At 44.5% G+C, this 12339-nt stretch overlaps 2 protein-coding genes across 3 annotated transcripts in view; one reads left to right on the forward strand and one right to left on the reverse strand.

Moving 5' to 3' along the window:
- The window catches only part of LOC144104506 (angio-associated migratory cell protein), a 528250-nt gene that overhangs the window by 315837 nt on the left and 200074 nt on the right, over positions 1–12339 (reverse strand). The window lies entirely within an intron of this gene.
- The window catches only part of LOC144105199 (uncharacterized), a 234322-nt gene that overhangs the window by 147467 nt on the left and 74516 nt on the right, over positions 1–12339 (forward strand). Inside the window, exon 13 of the mRNA XM_077638345.1 lies at positions 10568–10635. Coding sequence (XP_077494471.1) covers positions 10568–10635 — 68 coding nt within the window. The remainder of the gene's footprint in view (positions 1–10567; positions 10636–12339) is intronic.

Genomic DNA, 12339 nt, shown 5'->3' on the forward strand with positions numbered 1-12339 from the left:
AACATGCTAAACAGTACTGCATGCATAGCAAAGAAAATCAGGTACAACGAAAGGCTATCATCAGCACGTGTTGCATTACTCGCTACTTTGAGAGGAAGGATATTTTGCCAGGGTTTTCGTTCAAACCAGACGGAAGTGCTCTGAATTCGAAAATTAGGAAAGATTCTCGAACATCTCTGTCATGGTGAGATTTGAAGCCAGATTCAAGTATTGTGGTTGTAATATTATCAAATGAATGGCCGGCAGTCGCAACATGTGTTGAGAGCGGGAGATTAGGAAGGGTATTGGCATGCGATCGGTGGTTATTGAATCGCAACCTGAAGGGTAGTTCAGTCTGTCCGATGTACTGCAGCTTACACACACCGCATTCGAGCAGATATATAACATTGCTGCTGTCGCAAGTGAAACTCCCTTTTATTTTACAGTAAAATCTGACGCAGTACATCTTGCCAATGTGGTAGTGATCATGTGAGTGCGTACCTTAAAACGCGTTTTTTTGCAAGGGCGGCAGCCTGTTGGAGACGGGTTAGTTGCTTTTGACGAAGTTAGCATGTCGCACAGGTTCCGTGACCTACGGTATGCTACGCGGGGTGGCTGTGGAAAGATGCGTGTCAGGCGGCTGCTCTGCATAAGAATATTGTGATGTTTCCTGAGGATGCCGTTAACATTGGGCATTGATGCACAATTGGTGAGCACTAAACTGGGGTCTGATGGTCGTTCCGCGTGTTTATCTGAACGACGGATTTCCCTGCGGTCCATTGCATCTGCGCGTTTTATTGCGTCGTCAATGATTTGCGGTGGGTATCTTTGTCTTGTAAGAGCATTTCGCAGTTTCCCACAGTTGTCAGCAGAGTCGGATTCTCATGAGGAAATCTTTTTAAAGCGAACTGCTTGGCTATATGGTATACTAGTCCTACAATGCCTCGCATGGCTACTTTGGAAGTGCAGGTATTGATGCCTATCGGTCGGTTTCCTATAAAGCTTAGTAGTGAGTTTGGTGCAATACAAAGATACTGTTAAGTCCAAAAAATTAGTGGTTGACATCGAGTGTGACTCCGTAAAAGAAATTAAAGGGTGGACGGTAATAAATGCTTCTATGAAAGATCGAAGTTGTGATTCGCCGTGCTGCCAGATGATAAAAGTATCATCTATGTAGCGCTGGAAATAAAACGGTATGAAGCTACAACTGCCAAGGAATTTGCCCTCAAGTAATTCCATAACAATATTTGCATAATTCGGGCCTATATTTGTCCCCATTGAGTTACCGCTCACTTGTACAAAATGATCACCATTGAATTCAAAATTATTTACTTGGAGAATTAGCCTCAATAGGATCTCCAGAGTGGATGCATCGACCAACGTGTGGAAACTTATATCATCGTACGCGTGGAGTATCGCGCGAATACCCTCTTCATGTGCAATGTCAGTATAAAGAGAAGCTACATCCACGGTCACAAGTAGCGATCAATGAGGGACATCAAGGTAATCAATAATATCTGTTAAAAATGGTTGGTGTCTTTCAGCTAAGATGGAAATGTGGGTGGGATAATGTTGACTAAACTGTCAACCTAGCGGGACAAGGGCTCAGTGACCGTTCCAATGCCTGCGACTATGGGACGGCCGGGATTGTCAGGTTTATGTATTTTAGGTAAAAGATAAAATCTGCCTGCAATCGCGCTCATAGGTACTAGTGATTGTTTTGCTTTTTCAAAAAGTTTTCCATCGTTTGCAAGCTGTCCCATACTATCTATTATTATTTCCTTAAATTTGTCCGTAGGGTCAGCGTCAAATCGTTTATAAAACGTGGTGTCCTTAAGCTGTCTTTCTGCCTCAGCAATATATTTGGTCTTGTCCATGACTACCACTGCGCCACCTTTGTCTGCGGGCTTGATAACTATTTCAAGGCGATTCTGCAGTGACTCAATTGCTTTCGTTTCATCTATGGACAAGTTATGCCTGAAAGAAGAAGGCTTTTCATACATTTTTAGAACATCCTGTTCCACAGCGGACATGTATAGATCATGATATTTGTCCCGTTGACAGGGTGGGGTCCATTGACGATGTGATGGCATATGAGTAGACGCCGGCCGTCCATGAAAAAACTCGCGTAGTCTCATCGTGCGCGCAAATATTTCTAAATCTTTTAATATATATATATATATATATATATATATATATATATATATATATATATATATATATATATATATATATATATATATAGCAAAAAAGGGCCTCGTTATGACTTACATGACGGAAGCCAACAGCACCCGAAGCCGCGGAACATAGGGGATGTTTAAGTTTGGGGTGGTCATCAATGGGAGCTTAAGAGGGTAAATGTTTTTTTAAAGATAATTGATCAGAAAGCAGCAGACAACACAACCAGATGCCACCGGTGGGATCGAAACCCACGACCTCCGAGTTTCGCGTTTGGTGCTCTACCAACTGAGCTACGGCGACGGCTGCCCAATGTTCTCATTTCGAGGGCATTTATGTGTAGCGTAACCTAACGGTGAGAGTGTACACTAGCGCCACCCTCGCCGATGGCGGCGCGCACAGTGCGTCATGTATTACCGCGAGTTCCACGTAGGAAAGTGGTTGAACGGTGTGGGGGGAAGATGTGCGACAACCCTCTCATGTTACCTATGGCATCAAGAGCGCCAGAATCGTGACCCTCATTGGCTACTAAGCAGAGAAAAAAAATGAAAAGAGGAGCTTGTTATGACATACACGACGGAAGCGAACAGTCACCAAGACCAAGGAGCATAAGGATGTATTTTTTTATAATTTGTGGTGTTCATCAAGGGGGCCTTAATAGGGCAAATATTTTTTAAGGATAATAGATTAGAAAGCAGAAGAGAAAATAACCACATGCCGCCGATGGGATTCAAACCCGTGACCTTCGAGACACGTTAGCTAGTAAAGTGATTAACTAAATGCTGATAGTTACCTTTTTAACTATTATTGATAGGTACCTGATTGCAATTGAAAATTTGTAGCCGGCCTTTAGCAATAGCCGTTACAGTTTTTCAAATTTCGGAAATGCGATTACCCTCGCAGCTCTGGCTCATCTAATTTGGGCCATTCCTCGCGCCATTCGAAAACCGCGCGGTTTTGGGAGGACCCAGAGCGGCGCCATTGAAATCGCGACACTCCATGACGCACGTAGCACGCGACAGCCTCAGCCCCGCCGGTGCTGCCATGCTCGCCCCTCGCCACTTCGCTGCATGCCGGGCATTGCATGTCAGACAAGCTGCTGAAAAGCTTTAGCATAGTGGAAACGTACCGTAATACCCGTATCAGAGTTCACATATGGACCGGTCGGCTTCTAGAGAAGAAGACCGATGCAACTAATTAGTTCAGTTTGACTTCAGAGATATTACATGCGCGGAATGAGGGTAGTTTAACAATGTGATGGGTTTAGCATTTACATTCAACGCCTTGTGCAAAGTGAAATTTCGCTGCAGAGCGACAGGCCCAAGAAACCAGTTTTGGTGGACTTATTAAATAGGTTTCGCATATTTTTGCGGTTTGCTGCTTTTTGACTTTGAAGTTACGTACTTTAGGAGAGGCATATACAGTCGTGGGGAGCCATTTCAACGTTGTCTCGTTCGTTCCAGCTGAAAAAAGAAGCAATAAATTAGCATTTCCTCTGGTGACGGTCACTTAGTCCACAGCAGATATGACGGTCCAGGACAGAGGAATTCTTCGCCAGCTAAGCTCATGTAAGCCATCTTAAGCAGTTTAATTCGAGGAGGCGAATCCTGAAGTGATCACCTCCAATAGCTGGGCAGCGCTTGTCCTGTGGTTTTCCGCCCTTCGTCCCCGTTTTTCGCGCTGTTATTTTTGGATATGTATCACCTGCAAATTTTTTATACTGTACTTTCCTGTGGCGACGCCAGGAGTCCAGCGAGCTCCCTTTTGACGCCTGAAGTTATTTGGCAGGATAAACGCTGAACGGCGGCTTCTGCCAAGCAAGAAATGTACACACATAAAATAACATCAACACCGTCGGAATGTTGCCAAAATTTCTCCAGAAAGAAACAGAACTACGTTTTTCGTCGAAGTTACCGACGGGCAGCTCATGCGCATTTCATATCTCCGGTCGACCTCAAAAACTGAGAAGCTCGTGGACAAAAGCTTGTCCACAAGTTTCTTAGACCGATGCGCATTGATTAAATCAAGCGTCAACCACAGCGCAGCCCGTGGGCAGTCAGATGGCCTGCCTCAGCAGCACTACGGGCATTGCTGTGGTGAACAATCAAATGACCGCATAGCGCCCAGATGCGCGACGTGTATCAGAGCAGGAAACTCTCGTTTCGTATATGCCGCACGTGGGATGCTGTTAAGTGCGTCAAGTATGAAAGAATCGCTGAACGGGAGAGTGTTGGAACCGAGTCAAAACACGTACATTGCGTCTGAAGTTTTTTTGTTTTTTTTTGTGGAGTCTAAATCACTTAATGCTGCCAATGGTAAAGCGTTTCAGTCAGTTACAGTGCCAGGGAAGAAGGACTATTTGAATATGTTAGTTCTGGCGGTGAATGTGGTTAGCGAATCAGAGTGGCGAGGCGTTGTTGACAGCGTCGAGGAAACTGGCTTAACATCTTGGTCAGGACATATTGACAACATGTTATATTCAGATTTTTTTTACTTATATTGTTTGAGTCCTCTGTTCCCGCATTATGGCAATTGGCGGGCCTATTGAACGCTATTTTGAAAAGATGAATCGTATGGCCTCGTGCTGAGTCATCTCAAGCACTTGAATGGTAGTTTTAGTAAACGGGTCCCAAACAGCGCATGCGTATCCTAACTTGGGCCTGATTAACGATGAAGAGGCTAAACGTTTCAAGTGTACAGGAGATTTCTTCAGTTTGGGCTTGAGGACACAAAGCTTACGGAAACCGGCTGCGCCCATGTTACATACTTTTTCCAGCTTCGATTTGTTAGTTCTCGTCACACAAAGGTATATTATCCAGTTACCTCAGAATTTATTTATTTTTTATTTATTTATTTCCTCAAAGGTCTCGGTTGAGACATTACATGAGGGAGTGGACGGTATCTGGCAAACAATGGTAAAAAATGTTAAGATGAAAGGTTGGCGACGCTCCGCTTGAATTCTAGTGGGTTGATGATAATGGCAACTTCGGTGGGCAGGTCATTCCAGTCTCGTGCAGTACGCTGAAAAAATGACTGCTGAAATGTCACAGTATGGGCTTGTAGGGGATACACTGCGTTACGGTGGCTGAACCGGGCGATGCGGTGGGCTCTTTTTATGTAGGGGTTATCAAGAGGCAAAGAATGGAAAAATTTATGAAAAAGGTTAAGACGTGCTATCTTACGGCGCGAGGCTAGGGGGGGCAAGTTGATTCGAGCTTTTAGTGCTGAGATGCTTGAGTGGTAGGAATAATTTGATAGAATGAATCGTGTTGCGCGGTTCTGAACCAATTCGAGGGCGTTAGTAAGATTAACGTGGTGCGGATCAAAAATAGCGTTAGCATACTCAAGCTTGGGGCGCACAAAGGTTTGAAAAGCAAGCTGTTTAATAGGGGGAGGAGCGAGTGAAAGGTTACGGCGTAAATAACCTAGAGCACAATTAGCAGAATTTATTATGTGATTAATATGACAGGTCCAAGTTAGGTCACGCGAGATATGCACACCAAGATATTTGAATGATTCGGATGTTCCAATCTGCAGGTTATTAATATTATAATTAGGCGCTACGTAATTACGACGACGGTGAATGGACATTAACACGGTTTTAGAAATATTTAATGACATGAGCCATGTTTTACACCAGTCCTGTATGCGAATAAGGTCAGTTTGTAATGCGAGATGGGCGGTGGAGTTAGTAATGCTTCGGTAAACGACACAGTCATCAGCAAAGAGTCGGATATGAGAAGAAATGTTACACGGTAGGTCATTAATATATATCAAGAAAAGGAGGGGCCCGAGTACCGTTCCTTGAGGTACCCCTGAGAGCACAGGTGTTAAGGATGAAGAGTGTGAGTTGGCATATACGAACTGCTGACGGTTAGATAAAAACCCTCGAATCCAGTTCAGAACACATGGATGAATATTAAGGCGCGATAACTTTAGTAAGAGGCGACCATGGGGAACCTTATCGAACGCTATTTCGAAGTCTAAAAACACTGCATCAGTCGGGATATTACGATCAAGGTTTAAATGTATGTCGTGCAGGAAGAGTGCCAGTTGGGTGTCACAGGAATGATTCTTGCGAAAACCATGCTGGCTTGAGTGAAAAAAATGAACGGACGATAGGAAGGTGGCAATATGCGGGTATAAAACATGCTCCATTATTTTACAAGAAACGCTTGTTATGGAAATCGGGTGGTAGTTACTCGGCGATGATCGGCTTCCTTTCTTGAAGACTGGGATGACCTTGCCCACCTGCCAGTCACGTGGAATCGAACCGGTGTTCAGGGATTCCTGGAATATGAGCGATAAGAACAGGCTACACGTGTGTTTAGTATTTTTTAGCACTTTGGCGTTGACACCGTCCACTCCAGTAGATGACGAGTTCTTCAGTGACTCAATTACCTTGACTATGCCGACGGGATGAAATGTGATATTTTGCATGAGCGGGTGCGTAAAATATGGTGGATCTGGAAGATTGTCAAGGGGTTCATTAGTAAAGACCGAACTGAATACTGTGTTAAGAACATCTGCAACCTCAGTGTCGGGAATAGGAGATCCAGAGCTACTGTTAAGTGAAATCTCATTACATTGATTAGGGCTAATGGTTTTCCAAAATCGTTTTGGGTTAGTCTGCAGCATAGATGGTAAAGTAGTAGAAAAAAACTTCCGTTTAGTCTGAGCGGTTAACTTGTCGTATTCTTTTGCGACAGCATGATACTTCTGCCATGTGGAAGAAGAGTTAGACAGCTTGGCCGACCGGAACAGGCGTTTTTTCTTATTATTGAGTCGTTTGAGTGATACACTAAACCATGGTGATGTTATTCTTTCTGATATAGTAATGGTTGGAATGTAAAGACTTATAAGCCGATGCATCTCTGTTTTGAAAAGTAACCAGTTTGACTCGAGAGAATGTAGTGGAAAGTTAGCAGCGAAGGTGTCGAAATAATCTGATAATTCACGGTTCATGCTGGCATAGTCTCCTTTATCATAAAGCGTAAGTGTTTTTTTTATTTTTTTGTTTCTTTAGTACGTTGCAATAAAAAGAAGTATGTATCGTCAAATGATCGCTGAGACCGCGCAACAAGGTGATAGGAGTAAAATTATCAGGATGCGTTGTTAATACGAGATCTAGAACGTTGGACGAGGGGTCAGTAAAGCGTGTGGGATCAGTGACGAGTTGAGTTAAGCCAAAAGTCATACACGTGTTTAAGAAATCGCTAGCCGGGCTGCTTTTCGATAATGTAGCGGCGGGATTAGACCAATCTATTGTGGGAAAATTAAAATCACCGAAGAGAAGGATAGGGCTAAGTGGATATGTTTTAGTTAACACATTTAAGGCATCATGAAATAAGGGGGTGAAAGAACTGTCAGCATTAGGAGGGCGGTAACAAATACCAATGAGGATGGGCGGATGTGTAGTAGTGCATCGAAGCCAAATCATTTCCAGTTGTGAAGGGAGGTTAACAAATGAACAATGCAGATGCCGTTTAGTGGCGAGCAATACACCCCCACCGCGCGAATTATCGGGTCTATCCTTCCGGAATATCTCAAAATCTGGTAGAAATGGAAGAATCTCAGAATCGTGAGCTGATGCGTTAAGCCATGTTTCAGTTAGTAGTAAGATATCGCATGAAGATGAACCTATTAAACTGCACAATGAATCGCGCTTGGGAACAACACTTCGAATGTTAGCAAGCAGAAATGATAAAGGGTGACGATTCGGCGAACGGGGTTCACAATTTGGTTTTAATGGTGGCTACAAGCTGTCCTCAACGACATGGTTAGAAACATGGTCGAAATGGTACGTTTTTTCACTTGTGACAAGCTTTTCATTTCGCAACTTGTATTTCAGTTTTCGAGTCTTTCCAAATTCGATGAGGTGTTTCTGGGCAAGGCGCGTGTTGGGAGAAAGATCTTGAGCAACCGCATATACTGTGCCTTTGAATTTCCGAGCGGAAGACAGGACTTGCTCTTTGTCTTTAAAGTGACCAAATCTCACAATTATAGGTCTGCACCTGCCAGTTTGGGAAGTCCCAAGGCGATGTGCACGCTCAATGTCGTGTGGCTCTAACTGGATGTCTAAATACTGATTAATGTGTGCAATTATGATATTTTCAGAATCTGACCATGTTTCTTTATCTTTATCTTCAAGGCTGTAGAAAACAATGTTGTTTCGTCTGGACCGATTTTCTGCATCATTTACCCGGGCAGACAGAGCATTTATCAGCGCCGTGTTCTCAGTGCTGATTCCATGCAGTTCTTTCAATTCAGTCTGCATGTCATCAATACCAACACATGCTGTCTCAATTTTATCTAGTCGCAAAATCTCGCAAAACGTTTTATCATGATCAACTAGTTTCATTTCAATCGACTTTAGCTGCGCTAGCATTGCTGTCTGCCCAGTTTGAATTTCCTTCAAAGCATCAAGAATCTCTTTGTTAGGGCCGGGGTTAGATTCGATATCACCAGCTACCATAAGAAGTTTTAACAACATATGCGCACAGTCATACATGATGGACCGGAAACGCCGTGGGCTCGGCAGCACCAAGAGTGCACGGTAGCTACTTGGCTTAGCGTAAAGGCAATAAGGTTTCATTACCTGCACCAAGAAGCGTAGAACGTTAGCACGGGCCATCGCTGGCGTGCTGCCGAGCCCACTGAAGGGCACGCCGCTCCGAGCTGCCTTTTTAGCACAAGTCCACGCATGCGCAGGATGTACAGGGGCGGTTCCGGCGTTCAGGCGGCTCAGGGAAAGCCATGATGCTTGAAGATATGGTCCGTGGCCGTGTAGAAATTGCGCGGACCGGGATGCGTTGTCGATGGGCTGGCCATTCGTAGCCGAGAAAGGCTCAACCGTGTGAAGTCCGGAAAGCAGGAGTGTTGCGTCTGGACTGGAGTTGACGACGGATGCTAGGTACGGGACCCGGGGGCTCGAACACTCCAGCAGCTGCGAGCTCGAGAGTCCGAGGAACTGCACCAAGAAGCGTAGAACGTTAGCACGGGCCATCGCTGGCGTGCTGCCGAGCCCACTCTGTATCACTTGTATCAGGAATGACGCACGTGCCATGCCTGGCGCGACCGTTCGTCATACTTCTCTGGTTTAAGATACGCGCCTTGTGGGCCACACCCCCTTCGGCTATAAAGGCATGTACGTCCAACAATAAACGGCTTTTGTTCGCCGGGCACCTCGACTGATACAAGAATGATGGAAGAGTGTAACGGTACCATAGACTTTCCTTTTTATCAGCTAATTTCGTACACACAGTTTCTACAGCTTTGTTTTATGTCCCACAGATTACGCCAATCACGATTATTATTAAGGTTAGAATTGTGTAAGACCTCGTCTTCACGACAAGCAATTACATAAAACAAAATGCAATCATCTGCAAAAGCATGATTTGAAAGGCAATGAGCGGCTATTTTAACAATATCGTTCACATATATCCCGGCGTCCCCCAAAGACGCCTCCTTGAGAGAGACCATAAGAGACAGGAAGGTTTTTTGAATAAAGACCATCGATACTGACACATTGCATTCGGATAGATAGGTAAGCTTAAGTCCAGTTAATTACACAGGGAGGAAGAGCGACTTGTTGAAGCTCGGGAATATGTTTAGAATGGGAGATGAGGACAAATGCTTTACTGAAATTCATAAAAATGTCAACTGGCTGTATTTATCGACAGATGCAAAACTGTGAACAGATGCTAAATGTGTTATTGCAGAACAGCCTTTCTTAAATCCATGTTGGACATTGGAAAGGATTTTTTTATCACCAAGAAAACCGATGAGGTAGAAATTGACGATGACCTGTTCTAGCAATTTGCAATAGGCTTAAGTGAGAGATGTGGTACAACAAAGCGATATCAGTTAGGGATCCCTTTTCGCAACACGTACAATTTTCGCTCTGAAGGAATTACAGCCGATGAAAGAGATGCGCGAGAAATAACAAACAAGAAACTCTGAAAGTTTACCGACATACCTGGGCGAAAAAACGTCCGGAATTTTAACAAGGGGTGTTAGCGTTGAAAGCGAAAAATTTGTACAGCAGACATTTTACAAATCTAACTGGGTGGACCATGATTTCAAGGCTCGTGAATTTGCTCCAAAGCTGAAATGTTCAGCATGCCTTTCTTCCCAAAAACAGTGGGAGTGGAATAAATTGCGGACTTGTGTTTTGAGCACTGCATCAAGGAATACTTTTAGTGCTATTAGAATGCTTGCCCAAATAATGTTTCCTCCGCTTGTTGCGTACTTTTCGCTATGTACAGGGGCGGAGGTGACAAAGACATTTATTGTGTTTTGTGGCTCGCACCACTCTATTGCCTGTTAACGTTGTGAGTAAATGAATAAATAAGTACTACATATGTTGGCCGCTCCTCATCCACGTTGTCCGCGGTTGTTCTTTTCACAGGTCGCTATGCTTGAGAGGGAGAACAGACGCCAGAGACTGCGGCTGGCTGCCCACAAAAGCAGCCGAAGGTAAGCTGCGCATAGGAGGAAACCCAAAAATTGGTCCTGTAGTTGTGCCACACGGCCACTTTAAGATGGATGTTGAGTCGAGGACCTTCCTGGTTATCGATCGCGATCGAATTAAAAGGAGTTGTGCCGCAGCTACTCGACAAACTCGATCGGCGCCAAGAGATAACATTATCTCGAAGTGAGTGGTTGTGACGTCACCACACACACGAAAAATTTAGCAGGCATACAAACTACCCCAAAATTCAACCAGAACAAACTGAAATTAGGATGTTTAGTCTTTACAGTAATACTAAATGTTCTGAAAAGCAATATTTTTCTTCTAAAAAATGTAGTAGCACTCACGCACGAACACTGGTCGGGTGTTTTTGCTTGGCTGGCAACAATGAAAATATAGTTCAGAGGAGCTGTAGTCTTGGCGCATTAGCACTTCATACTTTCAGAAATAATTGCGCAAGCCTGCGTCTTCTCGAAGCATGGCACGCAGAAATCTGTGTACCATGCTTCGCGAACCATAAGCCACGCACCACAAACGATTGCGTTAGCAAGCCTCCCAACTCCTTGTCATCCAAAGAATTTTCGTTTTTGGAAGTCCACGTGTAGGTTTCTGATGCTTCGGGTGGCCTCCTTTAGAGGCTTTCTTCAATTCGTTTTAGTGTTTGTTTGGTAAGCGTTGTCTGAGTTCTGGGAAAGGGTATGTTAGGCTACGTCAGCTCGTGCGATAGGTCAGGTATTTCACGTTTTTTGAAGTTTTCTATTATTACAACTTCTATGTGCTTTCTGTTTGATTTTAGCTGATGTGTTGCCTATGTTCACGGTTTTTGTTGTTTCATGGCGTAGTTTTTCTGAGCTTATACAATGTTCTGTGCTGGTGGGACCTGGTGCATTTTTTCTCTGCTTTGTTGTTTATTCACGTAGAATGGAGCGGAAAGTTTTGTTTTCGTTTATTGTTTCTTGATGGCCTGTCTAGCTTTTATGAGTGTTCGCACTAGTGCTTGAAGACTGATCAGGTTTTTGTTCTTATGAGTTGATTGCCGTTTCCACCATACAGTTCGGGTGGCACTCGACTGTGTGCTTTTCCTGTGCGATGTTTATGGCTTTTTATGTGCTCTTAAAGTGGCCCGGGTCAGTTTAGGACTATCGTTTACAACGCGATAGTTTTGCAGTTGTTTGCTGTCTTTCCTGGGCACGTGTTCGAGTGCTGGCGTTTCTGATAAGGTGCTGAGGGCGCTTTATATACGCCTTGTGTTCCATCGCTAAATAAAGTTGTTTGCGTTTGTGTGCGTCTTTGCCTCTTCTCTGTCCGTGTCACCGTTTGCGCAGTTCTTTCTCTGCATATATAATGGATCAACTGGCCCGACAGGTTTTACTTCTGTATCTGCTCTGATCTCCGGGCAGTAGGGATACTGAGCTGTTGCTGTCGTGTCGCTCGCGCGAAGCGACGCACTTGCGTGCCCCGTAGGGGCCAGGCTCCCATATCACTGGCCTCGGTGGCTTTGACGGCAAGCTCTGCCGGAGCCTTGGCGGGCGTACCACCTAGCTCGCGAAAATCAATCGAAGCAGACGCGGTCGGGATTAGCGGAGAATCCTGGTAGCACATGATGGACAGTAGTTTTGTTTGATACGTTCACAAGAAATGCGCCGTTATTGTACCGCGCCTTACAGAATTCTCGAAGGGTCCTTAATTATCCAACATGCTGCTAAGTA

This window comes from Amblyomma americanum, chromosome 9 (genome assembly GCF_052857255.1).
Source record: "Amblyomma americanum isolate KBUSLIRL-KWMA chromosome 9, ASM5285725v1, whole genome shotgun sequence".
Taxonomy (NCBI): domain Eukaryota; kingdom Metazoa; phylum Arthropoda; class Arachnida; order Ixodida; family Ixodidae; genus Amblyomma; species Amblyomma americanum.